General features: G+C 40.1%; 3 protein-coding genes across 3 annotated transcripts; 1 reads left to right on the forward strand and 2 right to left on the reverse strand.

Moving 5' to 3' along the window:
- Nucleotides 1-3,321: 3,321 nt before the first annotated feature.
- si:dkey-148a17.6 (uncharacterized protein LOC108190685 homolog) lies at nucleotides 3,322-4,837 on the reverse strand. The gene has a single exon (XM_034232160.1). The coding sequence runs from the start codon at nucleotides 4,705-4,707 to the stop codon at nucleotides 3,619-3,621; it is 1,089 nt and encodes a 362-aa protein (XP_034088051.1). The 5' UTR covers nucleotides 4,708-4,837; the 3' UTR covers nucleotides 3,322-3,618.
- A 150-nt stretch (nucleotides 4,838-4,987) lies between these two features.
- Nucleotides 4,988-6,483, reverse strand: LOC117556688 (leukotriene B4 receptor 1-like). Its single transcript, XM_034232161.1, has one exon. It carries the CDS (start codon nucleotides 6,481-6,483, stop codon nucleotides 5,458-5,460), a length of 1,026 nt encoding a protein of 341 aa, XP_034088052.1. The 3' UTR covers nucleotides 4,988-5,457.
- Nucleotides 6,484-9,280: 2,797 nt separating this feature from the next.
- LOC117556707 (E3 ubiquitin-protein ligase AMFR-like) lies at nucleotides 9,281-21,881 on the forward strand. The gene is made up of 14 exons (XM_034232197.1): nucleotides 9,281-9,455; nucleotides 9,962-10,285; nucleotides 10,384-10,476; nucleotides 11,145-11,309; nucleotides 12,905-13,060; nucleotides 13,679-13,719; nucleotides 15,718-15,850; nucleotides 15,954-16,087; nucleotides 16,227-16,337; nucleotides 16,723-16,919; nucleotides 18,238-18,341; nucleotides 18,798-18,932; nucleotides 19,037-19,227; nucleotides 19,570-21,881. Exons 2-14 carry the CDS (start codon nucleotides 10,031-10,033, stop codon nucleotides 19,754-19,756), a joined length of 1,902 nt encoding a protein of 633 aa, XP_034088088.1. The 5' UTR covers nucleotides 9,281-9,455; nucleotides 9,962-10,030; the 3' UTR covers nucleotides 19,757-21,881.
- The last annotated feature ends 322 nt before the right edge of the window (nucleotides 21,882-22,203 follow it).

Consider the following 22,203-nt stretch of genomic DNA (forward strand, 5'->3'; position numbering starts at 1 on the left):
ATGAGGCATAGGCTACTTATGTTTCACTTTGATAGGGGAAAGTTAATGAACATTGGAATTCATGCAATTTCTAAATAAGAACACCTATACAGCTGCCAACATAGAGAAACGTTTGAGTGTGTTTGGGTATTAAATGATAAAAGAGTTATGCAGGTCTACTTCTCATAGTGCTGACTGAGTGCTGATAATGTTTAAATCAAATAACAGGTTACAAAAATGTGTGGGAGATACATCTTATTCTCGACAATAAAGACAATATTAAACTGTACTGAGTTTTGAGACGTATTAATGTTGCCTGTCCTATAGCCCTTGCTCCAGGTTTTTGTCAGTATAAAAAAAATGAAGTATGACAGTTGCCCTCTGAACTTTTGGATTTAAGCTAAAGGTAGAATGGAATGAAGGAAGGATATAATTAAAGGAAGAGGGAGAAACAAAACAAAGAAACACAGACAGACACATGCAGAATTAGAGACAGAGGGAACAAATACATGTATTGTCTCCTTCATGTTTCAAACCTGGGACCTTTCATCCTCTGAGAACCTCTGCTACTGCTTCAGTGGGAGTGCCACTGTGAAATGGAATAGGCTATAACTTACTGTCACTTTACATTCATGTATCTGTTTTTCTATATGAAGTCTCATCCTATTTTGCATGGCAGTACTTTTTTCTATGAGCAGCTCTTTTAGTGAAATACAATTTGAAACATAAAAAATGGGCAACAATGTACAACTCAAAAGGTTTCAAAAACTTAACGGGTCCTTACTGGCCTGCTGGAGTTTTTACCAGTCTTTGGCCTGGTTCCCAGAATGCCCTGTTTTGTTGCTCCTGACACTCCCATCTCTGCTTGCTATGAGCCAGTAGACGGTAGTGAAAGCATGGTTTTCTTACTCTTCCCCTCCTTAAACTTATTTGAGAGTAATTATCAGTATCTGAACCAGTCTGATTGGTTGAGGGACACATTGGAAACACTTCAGCTGAAATCCTAGACACATAATGATGTTCCCCCTCAACAGCAAAGAGCATTTAGCTTGATCAGCATGCTATACAAGTTGTCTTGATATGGCACCAAAGTGTTAAGTCTTTGTTCAAGCAGGTTTAACTGGTTAGAAAAAAGTTGTACAATCGAGAAGGCAATCTGTACGAGCCACCCCAATACCCAGTTATTAACTTTGCTTTGGACTCAGAGGAGTATCATGTTGTGTGAGGTGTTTTGCATGTCTACTATCAAGCCAGAGGTAAAAGCTGTTAAACTAGGCGACACACTTTTGACACACTTTGAAATAAACTTTTGGGGTGGATAAGATTCGTGTCTCAGTCATCGCTTTTGGCAGCTCCATCCTGTTGTGTACTTTTAGCTAGTGGAAGTATTGGTTCAATTCAAATGGATAACTTTAATCTGGTTACTATTTGAAACTTTAATGGCTGAGAGGCAAATTTTGAAGGCAAAAGTTATCAATTTACAGTATGATAAGATGGGATAATCCTTTATTAGTCTTACAAAAGGGCTTTCTACAGTGTTACAGCACCAACACTGAAACAACAGGAGGAAACACCAAGTATAGTAAGTAAGTCATCAGTAAAAAATGTGTATACACATAAAAAGGATATAGATTATGGCACATAATTATGATACAAAATATATCACAGGATTTGAAATTGCACATAATATTGATTGCAGATGAACGAGTAAATTAATTTTGAGTCTTGGTATGTGCAGCCATCTGGGAGAATTGCAACTGACAGCAGCAGGAAGGAAGAACTTACCATACCTCCTTCATACAGTGCAGGTGAATCTGCCTGTGGCTGAACAAGCTGGCTGTCACAGTGTCCTGCATAATTGTTCTTCCTCCCATCACTTAAGGCTTTCATAACCATGCATAGTGTAGGATTGTACTCATAATGAAAGGCATTACCACACTGCTAATGTTGTTTCGTTCACATGCTGCTTCATCATTCTGTGAGCAAAAGGTCTAATATGTCAGCTATGATTTTTGTGTAATCACGTCTGACAAATTAATTTTGTTGTCATACCCTTTGCCCTCTTTAATGTTCAACTATCACAGTTAAAATATGTCTGACTCACTAGTACTTAGGGCCAAAGAGGTGACAAGCACTCTCAGAATGGGTTATTAAAACTTCAGTTCAAATCAGTATCACAATGAGCCATCTCACAGTATCTGACACATACAAAGACACCCCACAACAACCACAACCATGTCAATTCTTTTAAATGTTTTTTCCCCAAATCCCAACTTTCAATTGTCATTCCTAATATCAAATGCATGTTACTTTTAGCTCCTCGTCGACATGAACAATTATTAATAAATGCAAAGATTTGTGTCAGCCTAAAATGGTTTTGGGTCCCACTAAAGTAATATAATTCCACAGTGAAATGTCACCTTATATTTAGTATCATGAATTTGGTCTTTTTTTTATCATATAGATGTCCCTCTGCTTTGTTTCTACGACTTTACTCCTTTTGTGCAGCTATGTCAACACACAGATCTGTGATGTATGAAGCAAGACTACGCTGAAAAAGAGAGTCTCACCTTTGCCAGTCCTTGGATAAGAAAATACATATACTGGGATAGTAAAAGAAAAGTATAATTAATGAGACACCACTAAAATTGTATCTAAATTCCATTTAAAAACAAAGTGCCACTGCCATCTACTGGTTGTGCCAGTCGGTAAGAGCATTTTTCTGTAGTGATGGCAACACAAACTGAATGCTAAATGTTATAAATATATGACAGACATAGGCATTTAAAAATAAGGGAATAAGCTGACACTGAGCTTTTTTTCTTAAAGTGTTTTAGTTTTATAAGACTGTGACAAACATTAAGACATGATTCCGCTTTTTGCTGCTCAGCAAAGGGAACATGCAGTTGTTCATTTTGCAATCTTCTCATGTAGAGGAAGTTGAAGGCTTGACTTTTGTTTCTAGTGGGAAAGAAGGACAATTGTTTGCTAATTTGTCACGAGTGGAAACCATTTTTTAAGAAGAAAAGAAACCTTTTGGATTATTTGATTAATAAAATGGTCAATTGAGGAGAATTTAACACTACAACATAAATTGTTTTGTAGCATGAGTTCACAATAACACTGTGGTTGTGAGTGAAATATTCCTCTGCTGCAATTCAGAAAAAATAAGAAGTGTCTGACACAACCACAGCCTTATCAGATAAAAACCTTCTGTGTTCTGTTCCCACATTACAGGCAATTAGAAAAAATGTACACAGAATCAATAACATAATCATTATTTCCCTTTGTTAGCATTAACAAAGCTATAAATTAAAAAATGCTTCCATTGAGACCATTGTGTCCATTGCTTATAGAATCATTTATTGTGCAATTTTTGAAAACTATACCGCAAACATTTAACTACACGATATGGGACATTTTTATAAATATGTGTTCACAATTTCAACATTTAAAAAAGGTAATTTACAGATTTCAACAAGCATTGCACAGATACACTTCCACTTCCTGTTTTTCTGTGTTGTAATTTAATACAAAATTAGTTTAATCACAGAAAAAAGCCCCTTTATTTCTTTAAAAAAATACATTTCAAATACACACATGAATATACACACGGCACAGACACATGCAATTTAAATATCAGGATGGATTATTTTCGCACATATTTATTAATATATCCATTTGGTCTTTTGGCTCAGACTCACAGTGAGAACTGTTGGTTGTTTGATTGCTCTGTCTTTTGGTCACAAAGGACAATTCTTTAGTGCCCTCACCTGGGGAGGTGCTGGAGATATGGCGGAAGAGCTTCTGGATGCCGGTGTCCCTCAGAGAGCTCCTGAAGGAGCGAGCTGCGAACATGTAGAGGATGGGGTTAACAGTGCTGCTGATGAAGACCATGGCTCCAGCGATGAAGGTCATGGTGTCCCTGACACTTGCCAGATTCTTTGCTGCCTGAGGTAGGGAGTGGTGAATGGCCAGGATGATGACTGAAAGGACATTTCCTATGTGATGAGGCGTCCAACAAATGGCAAACACTACCACGACACTGGCAATCAGGACAGTGGATTTGCGCTTGGACTTGAAGGTCATCTGAGTAATCCGGCTGAACAGACAGCCATAGCAGACGACGAGGATGAAGAAGGGTATTATGTAGCCCACCAGGGTTTCCAGCAGCACACACCCAAGCTCCTGGGCCACAGAAGTGTACAGCCGGTATAGACAGTGCTCCTCACCAGAATCTGTCCCTACCACCTGAGTTGGGATGACAGGTATGCTAAACAAGAATGCTGCAGTCCACAGAACCAGCAGAACTTTATCCAAAGCTTTCTTTCTCTTCCAGCCAGCTGAGGCAAACGGATAGCGCACAGCCACAAAGCGCTCCACACTCATGAGGGTAATGAAGAAAACGCTGCTATACATACAGGCGTTGATCATGAACACCATGGCTTTGCAGAATGCTTCTCCAAACACCCAGTAGTGGGCCAGGGAGTAGATCCAAAGAGGCAGGGTGATGAGGATCAGCAGGTCAGCAACAGCCAGGTGCAGGATGAGCAGCACAGTGTGGGAGCGCTGCTTGACATGTCTCAGGATAGTCCAGATCACCAGCAGGTTCCCCGGAGCTCCTATCAGGAATGACAGACCCAGGATCACACACACAACTACTGTCCCGCCATCAAACTCCTCAGGGGCCATTTCCACTGAAGAGGGCAGATCGGTCGAGTGGTTCATGCTGTAAGTGTATGTGCTGACTGTGGAGTCTGCATGAAAAGAAAAACAAAGTGCTGTACAAGCAAGTATTCACTTCCCTTTAAGAATAGACAGCTCAGGAAAGGGGTTTCCTCACATGGCTATTTGAGACACAGAGAGGTGATTCATACATGCGTCATACATCCATTTTGTTTTTTACCTATGGTCAACCTCAATTAAAAGTAAGTAAATGAGTCAAATAAGTAAAAGAGAAACCCACAATTTCTTTTTGAAATGATCTCAGAAAATACATAATCTCACATACTAAAAAGTTATGTGGGAGCAACTCCATGGTACACACAACAACATTAAGGCTTGGGAGAATATGTATGATGACAGTTCATGAATCATCTACAAAATTGAGAAAATTGGAGGAAGAAAAATCTGATGTAAAGAAATACAAGACTTTTACTCTAAAACAAAAAACACTTTATCACAATCATAGAGCATATCAAATTGAATGTTTTCAAGATTTTCAACAAAACATCAATATATGATCATCAAAATGAAAAACACATTGTCATTTGTTTTCTTGCCTTGACATCTTAGGGTAAATGGGAAGGCGATGAGAGAAGGCTTGTGTCAATGATGAGACTGCATTAAGTGCATGTGACATACTGTACAGTCTTTCAAAGCCTTCGATCATATAAAGGCCTTCATAATAAAGAATAGTCCCATAATAAACTGCAATATAAAAATGTCACATTTCCCCAGCATCACAGTTCCAGGGATTCAATTAGTTTCTGAGTCGCTCATCAGCTCCAACTGTGTGTTTGCTGCCCTCTGGCCTGTCTGATGTTGTATTACCAGCTCTCTGAGTTTGTTGGTGTGAGTGACCATTTCCTGGAAAAGCCTGACCAGAGGGGACTGCTCCAAACTCCCTCGTAAATTCCTTGCGAAGAGGACATATAATATAGGATTCACTGAACTGCTGATAAAAACAAGAGCTCCAGAGGTGAAGACAACACTCTCTTGCACACATTCATGATCTGTGCCTGAATTTAGGATGCAAACCACATCAATAATGTTGATGATATGCCAAGGCAGCCAGCACAATGTGAAGGCTATCACCACAGTGTGCACAAGCACCATAGATTTTAGTTTGGAGTTGTAATTCATTTTCCTTAGCTGGGCAGCTACTAGACAGTAACAGATACTTAGAATGACAAAAGGGACTACAAAACCTGCCAAGGACTCCAAACATAACAAGATGATCGCTTGAGTCACAGAGCTGAATTCCTTGATGAAACACGACTCAGTTACATCGCTTTCATCCATAGGTGCGGTCAGTAATGCAGGCACTCCTAGAAGTAATGCGAGGAACCACAGAAGTGCGAGACATGTGTTCATAATGCTCTTGTTCTTCCAGCGCATCATTAAAAATGGATGACAGATGGCTAAATAGCGTTCCACACTCATAAGGGTGATAAAGAATATGCTGCTGAACATGCAGACATAGACAATGTACACCAAGGCCATGCAGAAGGCTCCTCCAAACACCAAGGTGTCAGCCAGGGAGTAGATCCAAAGAGGCAGGGTGATGAGGACCAGCAGGTCAGCAACAGCCAGGTGCAGGATGAGCAGCACAGTGTGGGAGCGCTGCTTGACATGTCTCAGGATAGTCCAGATCACCAGCAGGTTCCCCGGAGCTCCTATCAGAAATGACAGACCCAGGATCACACACACAACTACTGTCCAGCCGTCAAACTCCTCAGGGACCATTTCCACTGAAGAAGACAGCTCGGTCGAGTGATTCATGCTGCAAGTGTATGTCTTTACAGTGGCGTCTGCATGAAAAGAAAAACAAAGTGCTGTACAAGCAAGTCTTAACTTCCCTTTATGGATAAGTTGGAACAGGAACCAGGTTTCTCAGTAAGATCCTAGAACGATGATCTACCGTTATTCCAAAGACCTTTCTGTTTCTATTCTGAGACCATGGTCTGTTGATGAACTTTATTATCTGTATGTTATGGATCAAGTCAGGGTGATATTGATTTGATTGCCATGTAATGATTTACTTTAGGTATTTTATAGTTCAATCACTGAATGCTTTTATTTTGTGTATATTTGTGATGGTTGAGAAAGTGTATAAAATAAGAAAAGATGGACCTTTATTAATCCCTGTGGGTAAAATCAGGAGTTTAAAGCAGCAACAGATAGAGAATGGAAAACAGGGCACTAAAGATTCACGCAAGGATAATACAATTAACCTGTTAAGCCCGAGAGGACCCTAATCCGGGTCTGGCGGGTAGTTTTTTCATGAAACTGTGTCTCAGGGATTCTTAATATTTAAAAACATATTAATGTGTCATACTCACTTAACGGTTAGAATCTCAGCTAACTGAAGATATGAACCATTCTTACCGAAACAAAGCACAAGTCTCACAAGAATGCTAAGTGCTAACACAGTTAGCACAGAACTCACGGTATAAATACCCTCATTACTTATCGTAACTGCACATCCAATCCAGCGATTAGCAAACTGAGATTCCGCAGATTCCAGAAATATCAGTATAATCTCTGAGCGATTAGAACTCGCGACAGGGGAAGCAAACCCAGACATCACAACACGTAAGGGAGATCGCCTCACTTTAGCTGTTATTCTGATCAAAAGTTGTGTTCAATGGCATTAAAACGATAGAAACGATGCTGAAGGTTAATCCAATGGTTAATCCAATGTGTCTGTGTCACTTTGAAATAATTACTGATAATCCATCATTCAATTTTTATGTAAAAAACGGAGATTTCATATTAGCTGCTAATGATAGCCACTAGAGTGTATCGCAGCTTCCGGTTCCGGGGCATTCTGGCTGCGCGCATCACTCATTCACCAATGGGTAATGTTCAGATGAGGAATTTCCCCATTCTATTGGTTCTAATGGTTAAAAAGAGATGTCAATCATCAACATCGAACGAGGGGGGCCAGAGATATGGAAAATACACCCAAATGACCCCAGAAGTGTTTTATTTTATTCTAAACCTCTCTAAAAAGGTCAAATGTCACTTGTTATACAGGGTACTTATTATATGTGATAGTTTGGATTCCTAAAGCTTTTAGTCTACCCTTCATCATTCAAGGGTGGTTTTAACTATAAGTAATTTTTTTTTTTTGGACGGACACTATCATTTTTTTTTTTTACTATGTTCAATCTGAATTTACTTTAAAATAAAAACATCTATATTGATTCTGACACTTCTGCATCCAACTCACAGATGTAACCTTGCTTTGAGAAAAAAGATGATTAATGTATCCCGTTTAGAAGGGAAGATATAGTCATTTGTTCTGGGAATGTCATTTTCGAGCCTGAGACCTGAAAAACAGGCACAGGGCTTAACAGGTTAAAGATACAATCTGGATTGTTACACAACACACATTAATGACATGCACCTAATATGTTCCAAAGTGTACATCAGAAAACAATGCTTGTTATTAAAATGTGTTTTTCTGTTTGTTTCTACATTGGCAACCTAAATATACTACAATAAATACATTTAATAAATATTAATTATTTCCAAAAAGAAACATGTCTTTCTCTTTTCCACCTGTGTTTGAGGAATACACATTATAGAGCAAATCATAATAAACTGACCGTTACTGCAATGGTGCAGCTGACCTGAAAGAAAGTCATGACTTTTTTTTCTCCTTCTTCCAAAACCTTTGAGATCACCAGTTTTAACATAGTTCATATATTTCTAAGATTAGACACAAAGCTAGACTTGTGTCTGTGCCGTCTCACCCTATACATCCCCAACAACCTTTGCAATTGGAAAGTCCCATTCACACACTTTAACTTTAACTCTGTCAGCTTTATCTATTGCATGAATGGCAATCGTTGGAATGGTTACTTATTATCATTACTTGCTTTTTCATAGCTACAGTCAGAATTATTTCTGTGCCAAGCACACTTATGTAATAGTTCATTAAACAACCCCCTGTCCATTTTTCTTAACTTTCACAATTTCGTGTAAAAAAACTATAGAAGTTTTTTTTTTGCAGGGCTACAAGGTTGTATTACATGGTAAGAGCATCATTTTAAAGTGATATAAAAGATATAACAAAGTTATTTATTGCAACCAGGATCAGAATCAGGCTAACCTTAAACCTAAAACCCCACATACTTTTTGTCATATCTCACACTGGCTTAAATGTATCATTTACATTTTTTTGTAATTAATACAATACATTCTGTGGTGAAAATGGACACGGTCGACTATTTATGATGGGTTTCATTCAGTAACTAAGTCATTACTCAAGTACTGCACTTTAGTACAATTTTGAGGAACTTTACTTGAGTATTTCAATGTTTGCTACTTTGTACGTTCTACCCCACTACAATTCAAAAGTAAATCGTGAACTTGTCACAGAGTATTCCTACATGGTAGGCCTATACTATTCAGGCATTAATTACCATGTTAATTACATAATCTAAGTACTTTCGCCACCTCTGGTTTTATCAGCTTCCCAGTAGAACAGTTTATGGGAAAAATCAGGCAAATGTTGACACAGTATATAGATGTTAACCCAGTCCAGAAGAGGGCAGTAAAAGCGTTAAACCTCGTAGAAGAAGAAGAAGAAGGCTTTCTCTCAGTCAGCTGCCTTCTCCATTAAATAAAAACATGACGATGTTGACAACTACGACGCTCTCAGTGCAGCTGCACTAAAAGCACAGCACTGGATGGATACAGCGAGGGACACTGGATATTCTGTTTAACTAAATAAGTTAAAAACTGTGAGTGACGATGTAGTATTAGTGTGTTGTCTGGTGTTTAACAGAGGCTAGCTACGTTGCTAATGTTAGCTAGAATTAGGTAACGTAAATGGCTAATGTTACGGGGCGTGAACTCTTATTTGTTTGCGTTAAATGTATTTTACACTATAGACACTGGGGGTATTAATGTCAGTTAGTTTAAGTTACCGCTTTTCATGTTGTTTGACTGATTTTACCTTTGACGTTTCACTAAAGACAATTAAAAAGGTCCACCTTTACCAACTGTACTGAGCTAACGAGAAGTTAGCATTGCTTGACAACTGACAGCAACGTATGTTAACGTATGCGGCTAGCTAACGTGAGTCTTATAGCTTCTTGGAAACGAGTAACAAAAATAGTGTCATTCATTTCAAATCATAACTAAATCACTTATTAACATGAGATAGCCAGGGTCGTATTCTAACTCATTTGCATGTATCAAAGGTACGCAACTTTTGCCAATTTGAGCTAACTAACTCACTGCGCAGGTTCTTCGAGTTCTTGGTTCGGGACACACACCATTTTTACAAGTTGAGAAGTGGGCCGCAAACACTGCAATGCCTCTGCTGTTTTTGGAGAGGTTTCCTTGGCCCAGCCTGCAGACCTACACTGCCCTGAGTTTGGCTTTGCTTGCTGGCAGCATCTTTAGTGCCTACACCACTGTGACAGACCCGGGCTTTGGGGTCTTGGAACCAGACGAAACACCAGCTGCCCCTGATGTGGATCTTGAACATCTAAACAATGATATTACTAACACAGAACTGGCAACCACTGTCCTGTGGTATCTTGTCACTGACAGTCTCTTTGTATGGGTGAGTACTGTCACCTAGTCTTTAACTATTAATGGCTAGATTAGATGATGTGTTTCTTATGAAAACTAATTGTGACTATATTCTCTGTCCTCCTCCAGGTCTTGGTTAACACATTCTGCTGTTCTTTGATGTTAATAGCTAAAATGATTCAGTATATGGTTTTCGGCCCGCTCAGAGTCAGTGAGAAGCAGGTGAGTTAATGTGTGAACAATATACTACGTTAAAATATTGCATTTGAATGTATACAAATGACAAACTAGTTATTTATTTCGTTAGTTAAGTTATTCCCAATGCTTACAAACATATTAAAGAATATCTCCACTGTTAGTCACGGTAACAGTACGTTTTATTTGATAGCCTGTAGTGAAAACGTATCCTCGTCCTTGCAGATGTGTCAGCGTTGTAGTTTTTCCCAGTAGTTGTAATTAATGGAGTTTTTGTCCACTTATAAGCCACATTTTTACGATACACTTTATAGATCTTGGTCATTTAACTATAGATGTTAAATGGATAAAGGATCTTGGTCATCCAATGTCTGGATTTTACCTTATTTAAAAAACAAACTAGGCAAACATTTCTGAGAAGCTCGCAGCCTCTTCGTCTGCTGGGGAAATACAGACTGTTTACCTTGCAGAGCCAAGCAACTATGGACATGGTGGTGAAGACAATCATGATTCCACATACCTTCTGCTTCAAGGCACTTCCAAACTCTGTCTTTTATTACTATTTGAAAGACAGACCTCTAGATGCAGGAGTTTCACATATTTTGCCTTAAGAAGATGATTGAAACTACTTTCATGCCGCTGTGCAGACCTGCCAGAGAAATGCATCTAATTTGATGTTTTTGTTTATTCCTCAGCACCTGAAAGATAAGTTCTGGAACTTTATCTTCTACAAGTTCATTTTCATCTTTGGCGTATTGAACGTGCAGACAGTGGAGGAGGTGGTGATGTGGTGTTTATGGTTCTCCGCCCTGGTCTTTCTCCACCTCATGGTGCAGCTCTGCAAAGACAGATTTGAATATGTAAGTCATTTAAATATAACATTGTTTTCTTCTTCTGATTTATTTCAGTGCCCCTAACCATGGTTTATGGCTAGAGGGTATAGTAATCTGGACTAAGACAAAACACCACGTTTATTAAACTATTGGAATTATGAATAAATGATGTTTCATCCAATGTTTCATCCAATCCAACTTAGAAGAGTTACAACAATGATATTATACCAACCAACTAATTACTCTACAATACAAAACAGCAGTATTATCAATAACATATTAGACAATGCACGATATTTCTGGATGGCCCACTAAAAGTAAAAAACATTTATCATACATGGATGCCTTTTTTGAAATCTTAAAGCTCTTATAAAAGTGTTTCCTTTTTGCATTTCAAGCAAACATCTCACTGTTGTCATGGGGCCGTTTTTTCTGCTACAGAGCTCTTATTTGTTCAGACGGGACACAAAGGTTACTTTTAGAAATGTCAGTTATACACAGTTTACCAATGACTTGGAGGCATTGGAAGTAGCTATGTCATCAAGCAAACATAGAGATCTATACATTAAACAAATAACTCCAAATCTTGTTTAAAAAGTGAAGATATGCAGTAGAATTATAGGGTTTAATAGACAGGTCTACATGTCCCTGTTTGAAACCTGTTCCTATTTATTCTACTCAGTAAACCTCATTGGAAGGTAGCTATAAGCCTGGCATTGAAAACACCTACAGGTACTTTTATAAAGTGGTCTTTTTGAAAGGTGTGGGGAGTGTCCTCAAAGTCTGACAGTAACTAGACTCTCCTCAGCTTTGAATCTAAAAATAGTTCCTTTCACTGGCATGTGAGGCCGCTGATTGGCACGTCCCTGTATCAGATTGTGGCCTGCATGTTGGGGTAAACAAAATATCAAATGTAATCGTCCTCCTTACAAGCAGTGACATTTCAAATGGGCATTAAGTTGGTATGCTGCCTGTGATGTAATGCTGTCTCAATGCTGTACAAATGTACCGTTTTGTGACTGTGTCCTTTACTACACATGGTTGTTTAAGAGCGTAACTGTCTGGAAGTTTTTGGTTTTGCATCTTAGCTTTGACTCTATGCATTTTGCATGTTGTATTTCCGTCGAGGTCTGTCAGTTGTGTTAGCACAGCTGTCTTCCTTACTGTGCATGTGGTTCTAGCTTTTTGGGTCAGGATGACGCTTGTAGGTAACACTTCTAAAGATCATAGAGATATGTTGTCAATGTGCTTGGATCGATGGTACCTGTTTTTTTCCTTTAACTTTTAACTATTATATTGCCTATAAACAATGTTCTATTTCGCTTTACAGCCTTTCTTAGTTAATGGGCCCAATGCTAAGGCTTGTGTGTGCATGAGAGCAGGTTCAACCCAACAACATTATATTCTATGCTGGCTTAATTAATTATTTAATTGGAATATTCTTGTGTTGTTTTTACCATTTCATTAAACAGTTTGCCATCAAAATCAACCTGTTTTATGAACATATTGTTGTGTTCTAACAGACCCTCATAAACCATCACAAGCTCTCTGAAAAGACAATACAAATATTTTGGATGTAATGAACACACTTTGACTCATAATTCAAATGTTCTTCCCTGCAGCTGTCGTTCTCCCCCTCCACTCCCATGAACAGCCATGTGCGAGTGCTTTGTCTGCTGGTCTCCCTGCTGTTGGACTGTTGTGGTCTGGCCATTGGCTGTGGGGGTCTGCTGGGAGCTTCTCATGGCATGCACACCTTCAGCTTTATGGCAGCAGAGGTGAGAAACAAGGAGACACAACTGTAGAAAAATGGGTGTCTTAGGTATGGACAAAGGCAGGATGATTGTGGGCTCTTTATTATAAATTAAGCTTCAGGTTATTTTAATTTTAACTTATGTCTCAAATGAGCCTTGGACAATCTGTATGTGTGTTTCATGTGCAATACTGTAAACACTGCCAACATGTTTTTTAGAAAACAATAGGACAATAAAGCAGGAAAAGCTTAGTTGTCATTTAAAATAGTGGTTGCATTTCATTTGATGTGTGCCAGTGACCCAGTTTTGAGCATGCCGGCTCAGGAGCATGGCTCTGGGGGCTCTGGGACAATCCCTAATGCTCTCAGTAACAACTGCTTTGTCTGCTATGACGAGGCATAATCTCTGGTGGAAAAGTAGTATTTATTTGATCCAGAAGCTGCAGAAGTCTCCATAAAGGAACACGTTTAAAAAGAGAGGTTTAGTTTTATAAATACACACGTTAACTCTGCACCTAATGTATTCCTTTAATTTCTTTTTTAATTGTTGAGTTTTTTAATCCACAGCTGAAATGTAATATTTGGGACCTTTATCAATATCTCTATGGAACATTGATTACCATTATGTCCTTTTTCTCCTCAGTGTCTGCTTGTGACTGTACGCACTGGGCATGTCATCATGCGGTAAGTCCCTTCAAAGGCTCCTTATATTACATGCATGCACGTGAGCATGCTGCAGCACTGCAGATGAGATAGACTGTGCAGATTTAGAATTAGGGGCTAATGTTAGTCGTGCCCTTGTTTTTCTCTGGTTCTCTTTCTACTAGTGTGAAAGGCTTCTTTGTCCCAAAGAGAGTGGCTGGGATTATAAGAGCAGCGGATACAAATCTAATCAGCCGCCCGCGGTGCTCATAGATACTTACAGATTTATCTAACGTTAAAACGTACAGACTGCATTACTTTATCAACGAAAAATATATTGATTTTACATTCTTTGTTTGTGTTAACGTGTGTCTCTACACACCATATGTTGTTGTTTGAATATTTCAAACCAAGCATACTGGCATAACGCTGTTAAACAGATGTCAGTCTTTCTTCTTGTTAGTTATCCTGGGATGTTAGTGTGCAGCTTCTGATGGCAATGTGGCCGGTTTAATCTGCCCAAAACACCATCTTCATTTTATGAATTTACAATATCCATTCACGTTAAAGGCTGTGTCACCACCATTCAGTTTAAATATCACCAGTGTTATGGCTAGGGTTGGGTATCGTTTGAATTTCCACGATTCTGATTCCGATTCCACTTTTCGATTCCGTTTCTTAACGGTTCTCAATTCCGATTCTTTGAGGGGCAGGGTACACAAATGATGCATGCTTCTTCCACCAACAAAATTACATTTATTCGAGAAACTTTTACACAGGTTAGTTTACAGTAATATTCACATTAATCAGTCTGTTTATATTCACTGCTATGTAACTGTAACCTGAGAACCACTGAAGCTACAACAGTGCAACAGTCCAACTTTTAAAGAACAGTTCTTGTTGAGAAAAACAAGCATATCTGCCTTCTCAGGCATACCGGGAAGAAATGTTTGAACATTTTAAAGTAAAATGCTTCAATCTGGTGCACTTTAAGCAGAATTACTAGAGACTAGATCTAGGGGGTACAACTCTAAACACCCATATGAAAAAGATAGGTTTACATTTGAATAATTAAATAAGTATGTGAGCATAACCAATAACCCATAGCCAATAACAAATACATGTAACGTATTTTATTTTTGTTGTTCATTCATATCTTATTTTACTATTTTATTTATGCATATTTTTGTATCTCTCCAGTTTAAAACGATATGTCTGGTTTACTGTCCTATAGTATACATTGGAATGATTTCAAACCTGTTTTATCCCAATAATTATAAAGGAGTGCCTTGAAAATACGTGTTTACATAAATTGTGATCAAACCGTTTGAGACCCACTGAGATAACTTAGACTAAAGGGAACTATCTAAACACTCAGAGACCTTTACCTCACTGAGCTGTAGTTATCAGCCACTCAGTCTGACTGGAGAGGACTCTCCCTCCACATCATTGTAGAAACATCTTCTTCTTCCGTTAGAGCAGCTAGCACCAGATGCTAATAACAACAGCGCGTACCGGTGCACCCTCCCTTTCTCCCTCGCTCGCTCCCACGCTCACTCGCACTTTGGCTGTGAGCTGCGGGCGCCAGATAAGCCAACATCCCCCATTTTCATCACTTACAGCGCCCATCGTACAGGGCAAATGAAACGTGTAACCGGGATGAAAAGGGTGTTACATTTACTTAAATATGAATGTTGTTACATCAAGGCCGAAAATTAGGATGAGCCCCAACGGTCAAAACATTTTTTTTTCCTCCCAGAGCTGTCAGCACAGCACCCCCCAGAACTGGCGCCCTAGGCGAACATGGTTACGCTGTAGGAAGTGTAGGTACAACGCTACATTTCCCGCCCCGCTGCAGTCGTACAGTAGGCTACGGAGAGCGGTGAGAAACATTTCCTCAGGCATCGAAAAGCGGAACCGAAATTCACATTTCTAATTGATGCCGTTGGAATCGAAATGTTGTAACCGGTTCCGAACCGGAACCGGTTCTCGGTACCCAACCCTAGTTATGGCCTGACAGAGTTATACATGTCTCCGCAGATATTCTATTCATCTGTGGGATCTGAACCATCCAGGGACCTGGGAGAATAAGGGCACATATGTCTATTACACTGACTTCGTTATGGAGCTGGCTATGCTCTTCCTAGACCTGATGCATCATATCCATATGCTGGTAAGACAAAAGTGAAGCATGTGTCTCTATGTAGTGTCATCATCATTTAATCTGTCCCTCTCATGTTTTACTCTCTTAATCTTTAATAATTCTGTACCATTAGCTCTTTGGAAACATCTGGCTGTCCATGGCTAGCTTGGTGATCTTCATGCAGCTGCGGTATCTCTTCCACGAGGTCCAGCGCCGTGTACGCAGACACAAGAACTACCTTCGTGTCATCAACAACATGGAGGCCAGGTAATAATATATATATATTTGATTTAATTTTTATGTCATTGTGTTGTAGTTTTTTGTTGGTATAGTTCAATTGTTTCTCATAAATCCATCGACCACCAACTGTTTCATCATTATGTACTCTTATTTTTTATCTTTGCAGATTTGCCGTGGCAACTGCAGAGGAGCTGACAGCTAATGACGATGACTGTGCCATCTGCTGGGATACCATGTTGACCGCACGCAGACTACCCTGTGGCCATCTCTTCCACAAGTAACGTGTTTTTTTTAAGCAGCATCCCTGCTTGGACTTAAACTGGCTGCCTACATAGAAAAAGTTACTTACAGAATAAAGATGGCTGAAGGAGAGGCTAAAGGAATTGTAGGCAACTGGATATACCACCCCTGAATAAAGTATCCTTAATTTGGTTAGTTCCCAAAACAGACCCGACTGGAACTTTTATTAGCTTTTATAAGATATTTTTTGTTTGGATATGTATCTCCGGCCCTCTCATTATACCAGTTTAAGCTTCATTAAGATTCCCTGCACACATTCTGATGTTAAGCTATAGAAGACTTGTTCTGATACCTAAAATAATGTCAGGTTCTATACAGAGAAATGCCATTATAACATTAGCGAGTTGTGGTTGTGTTTCCAGCTCTTGTTTGCGCTCATGGCTCGAACAGGACACCTCCTGTCCAACATGCCGGACATCCCTGAACATCAATGGGGACGGGGCCCCGGCGAGAGGCCAGCAGCCAGGCGGGGGCTTGGAAGACAACATTGGCCCCGTAGGAGCCGCTCCAGAGGCCAGACCACACATCAACCACCACAATCACTTCTTCCACTTTGATGGTGAGTCTGTCACACACAAGAGGCGCTTTCACACCAAGTACTTTTCCAGTACTTTTCCCAGAAATAGTTCCAATAGTTCCTGGGATGTTGCGTTCACACCAAAAATATCCTTTTTTTCGGAAACCTTTTCACCCCTTTTTAGTGTCTGCTATACCTCATTCACACCAACGGTGTTTAGGGCCAGTTCGGAGCTGGAGCTTGAAAAGCACCAGGTTTTCCTCTTCACACCGCGGCGGAGCAGCCTCTTAGCTCCGGAATCCGGTTCGTTTCAAGCACCAAATAATTGTCCGGCCAGAGCAAAAGCACCACATACGTCACGCTTACGTCGAGGCGGGGGCAGGGGCAGGGGCGGGATCAACTCCTGAACAACAACAAGAAGCCCGCGTTTTATCCAGTTTGTACACAACGATGGAGAAACTTAACAAGCAGCAGTGGTCCACTGAAGAGACCAGCTACCTACTGGGAATCTGGTCTTCCGAAGAGGTACAGAGGAAGCTGGAGAACAATCGGCCATTGTTGTTGTTGTCGGTGTCAGCTGTGAGGGGTTTCCGCGCGTTTTGGCTTTATGAAGCAGGCACGCAAACGGTTACGTCATGACGCAAACGATGACGCAATGACGCAGCACCAGTCGGACTCTGGGCGGTGTGAAAAGAGCCTCCGCTAAACCGAAGAACCGGTTCTGAACCTGAAAAGCTCTAGCACGGAGCTTGAACAGGAGTTGCGTTGGTGTGAATGAGGTACTAGAGAGCAGGTACTTTCCTGGGCAGAAAAAGGTTCCAATTTCTGATTGGCTGGGCAAATTGCAAACCACGCCCAGTAAAACTCTGAAAAGTTTTTGTGAAGCCGCCATTTTATTTCCTCGCATTAGCATTATTAGCCTTAGCATTAGCCCAGCGCACCAACGGAGAGAGACTAACTTATCGAACACAAAATAAAACGTGGGATCGGTGGAGTGATGAGGAGGTGTCGGCACTTCTGGCGATTTACTCGGGGCTTCGGGTGGCGTATACTGCCACCCAAAGTCCCGGACTCCGGGGGGCTCCGGGACTCCGGAAGGGGGCAGTATTACGCCGTGAAGTTGTTTGCGGCCTGCCAGTAAACCCAAAGCAGAAGAAGAAGTGACATCAGCGGCTTCATTTGCGTAATCCTCCCTCAGGGACTTATTCCGGTGTGAATGTGATTTAGTGAAAAGTTCCGGGAACTATTCCTAGGAAAAGTACTTGGTGTGAAAGCGCCTAAGGAAGGTGTTATGGAAGTGGCCGTACCTTATCAGGCTGTGAATGAGAATACATTCTAAAATCCATTCATTCTCTTACAGGATCTCGCATTGCCAGCTGGCTGCCCAGCTTCTCAGTGGAAGTAATGCACACCACCAATATCTTGGGCATTGCTCAGGCCAACAACTCTCAGCTCATGGCCATGGTGAGTTCATGTTCACAGTCTGTTGACATTCTTGTTGGTTTTATGAGAGGTGGTATACAGATAGCAATTTGAGGCCACGTATGTGGTTTTGGTATAGTTGATTTGCATAAATCCAGTTCTGTCATCAATTAGTCACTCTCCACTCCCTGTCTGTCTGTTTATAAGTAGCCAATGTTGCCTGGGTTTTGTACCATGACCCTTATTTGACTTCCTGGTTAATGCGTGTTGACACAGAGATAACAACTTTATTTAATCAACTGAGTTACTTAAACTGTTGGTTACAAAAGATGCCAAGGGTATTTAAGTGAAAATGTAAACTGCTTCATACCTAAAAAATCATGTATACTGTATGTTTAAGACCTGTTTAAGTCATTACAAAGTTTTCCATCTCCAATAATCACTCTAAATAATGTCCCTATTGCTTTTTTAATGTTTGATGAACCTTGTGGTCATCAGGCCCATCAGATCCAGGAGATGTTCCCTCAGGTGCCCCCCTACCTGGTGATGCAGGATCTGCAGTTGACCCGCTCTGTGGAGGTCACCACTGACAACATCCTGGAGGGACGCATCCAGGTGCCTTTCCCGACACAGGTCAGTCAAATATTTCTTGGATCTCTGTTTGACTTCCCTTTGGTTTACTTAAAGGCAGATTGCAACAATTTGTCACATAATAAAGTCTTTGTTTCTTTCATCAGGCAATAGAGCGTGCCCCTTCACAGCTGAACTCTGAGTCTAATGGGCAGGAGGGGTCCAGTGAGGCAGCTGAGCCGGGCCTCAGTGAGGCGGAAACCATGGAGGTCAGAGGAAGTCGCTTTTCTAAGTCGGCTGAGGAGAGGCAGAAGATGTTGAGGCAGAGGAAAGAAGAGATGGTCCAGCAGGCTCGCAGGTTGGGACATACACACTGCTCATTTTATAACTCGTAGAATGTGCTGCTTGGCTATGGTTATATATGTAATGTGACTGTGATTATGCATCGTAGCACAGCTGTAGAAATTGTGTTTTGGGAAATAGACCCTTCTTTGTGGGTCGAGTTTGTCTTGGTCTGTGGAAGGAACAGACACATAAAACAATTTTAAAAGTCTTCTTTATTTGGCTACCAGAATAGCTAATAAGTAGAACCTCTGTTCACAACTGGGAGACATTTATGGTTGCCTTTTTCCCCATTTAAAAAACAAACCATGTTCTGTTCCCATTATCATGCTGTATGTTGTTTATTACTCCCTTCTAGGAGATATATGTACAACAGTCCAGAGGATCCGGACGTGGATTTGCCTGAACTGGAGGAGGAAGAGGAGGATGATGAGGAGGAGGAGGAGGACACTGGTCCAGAATTGAACTTGACTACGTTGAGACGTAGAACCATGGCAGCAGCTGCAGAGAGACGCATGCAGAGTCAACAAGACCCAGCACCCTGAGGCACAGATAGTTTTCAGCAGGAGAGTCTACCACATCATCATCATCATCATCACAAGAGGCACAGACAGAGCTATTTCAACCCTGCTCCATTTGGTATACAGTCAGTGGTTATCAACTATTCAAAACCATCATTTAAAGCATTGCTAACATGGCCTTTGGACTGTTTCGAGCTGCCTTAATAAGGTGGGACTATTGTGAATGGCCTCTGCATTACTGATTCCAGAGTGTTTGGAACATTTATATCAATCGATGGGTGCAAGTCAAGAAATGCAAGGTTGCATTGCCCTTTATTCACGTGCCACACATTGAACCACCAGCTTCAGCAGGGAGTCGGTTCCTGCCACATTTAGGACTGGCTGTCAGAAATGAGCATGCTTTGCATTCAGAGAGAAGGGGTTTGAAGGTGTCTTTACTAGGTAAAAGCTATTTGGGTCTTTGTTTGTTTTCCTTTTATCAGACTTTATTTTCACTTGTTTTGCTAATGGCGAACAGCTACGTATTCTGAGTGGAGAAACTCATCTGATGTATTTGTGTATCGTTATTATTTTATGGGTTTCGACTGTGAATTAACTGTAGGCAAAATCACATGTTCTTATTTCTTACCTTGGAGTAAGAGAATGTCACTTTAGTATTGTTCAGCCTTTATGTCAAATATGAATGTTCCTATCAACATAATGCTGCAGACAAAGTGTTTTTGACCCACATGGGTTCTGTATTTAGGGTGAAATATCATCCATTGCAACCAGTTGTTATTTAACACAGTGGACATGTACATCTTAGTTTTTCTAATACTGTTTGCTTGAGATGCATAGGCAACACGGGATGTAGTATATTTTGTACAAGTTCTCTCAGTCTTTAACTAGCATCTCAAAATGGTCAGTTCTCTCTTAATAAGATCATATTATATTCTACTGAATATAACAGTGGGTCATTTGTGTCCGTCATTTTGGAACGAAAGTGCAAGTAGAAATTGTTGGTCTGTGACAGCTCTACTTACTGGAAGACTCTTTGCTACTCATCCAAGAGGCTTTGGCAGTAAACGTAATCAAGAGTCGACAACGAGTTCACTGTCCTTTTGACTTATTAGTTCTGGATATTTAATTACCTGAAAGACTGAGAATCTTTCATTTTTTTTAATGATCGTATCTGCCTTTGATTAATCACATTGAGGAATGCCAGTTTATAACTCATAGTAAGGGACATAATCATCCTCTGCTTAAATATATTTTAAGTAGTGCAGTTGTTACAACCCAAGAGAATCACTTTTATAAAAATACCTAGAATAACCAAAAGACATTAAGAGTAGCTTAATTCATCTTTAAACATTCTAACTAACGGTAAAGTCTACTAACAGAAGACTCAAGGTGCTGGCCAACATGAAGAAGGAAGACTCCGTGTGATCTTAATCCAACAATTAAACTAAACCTAAAATAAATACAATCAGTGAACACAGGATTACAAATTCACAGGAAAAATACCCACATCACATCAGTCCCAAATACAAGCTGCTGCTGCTGCTGCTGCTGCTGCTGCTACTGCTGCTGAAGGAGGAGGAGGAGGAGGAGGAGGAGGAGGGAAAGACACAACACGCCATGAATGAAAAGCAGATGCACATCCTTTCCAGTATTGTCAAATATCACTGAATCTGAAGTTTGTTATCAATGGACATAAAATATGGACGCTGTGTTTGTTATTAGTTGAATTATTTGTTATAAGAGTGCAAGGGCAGTGTGAGGTGAAATGCGCATGAAGAAGTGCTTTTGTTTCCTTATCCCAAAGAACAGCCCACAGACTTCCACTTAAAGCTGAAGTGTTGTGATTTCTACTTTGTGTTTATTTCTTTGTTTTGAAGGTGTTGTAAGATGATACAGTATAGGATTTTTGATTTCAATTTGTCACAATTTACAAAAGAAATTGGACTATTTTCTTTAATATCCATGATATATTTTCCTGGTTATCTTTCATAACTATTAATGACGGAACGTTTTGGACTGAGCTTTCCTGTATGTTTGTGCCTAAATCAAGATTGGTTCGGTTATGGATAATTTCTGTAAATGTAGTTTTTGTAAAATATGTGAATACAAAAGACTTAATAAACAGAGCTTCAACAGCTTTTTAACGAAACATGGTAATTTAATATTTTGTATCCAGACAAACCCACCTTTGTTGATGCTTTGTTAATGTTTACCACCTTTGCTAATGTAAATCAATATAGGTAATAGGGAAGCCTTCCCAATGAGTAGTGGCCAGTATTTATACATTGGACCTTTTGAGTTGATTAGTCTAATGCAGGGGTGCCCAACCAGTCGATCGCGATCGACCGGTCGATCGCGGGGAGATTCCCAGTCGATCGCGAGATGTGTCTAAAAAAAGAACAACAATATTCTGTTTTCTCGTTAATGTCCTATAACAAAATCTTCCTGTGCCAGAATAATGCACTTGAACG

Source organism: Gymnodraco acuticeps, unplaced genomic scaffold, assembly GCF_902827175.1.
Source record: "Gymnodraco acuticeps unplaced genomic scaffold, fGymAcu1.1, whole genome shotgun sequence".
NCBI classification, from domain to species: domain Eukaryota; kingdom Metazoa; phylum Chordata; class Actinopteri; order Perciformes; family Bathydraconidae; genus Gymnodraco; species Gymnodraco acuticeps.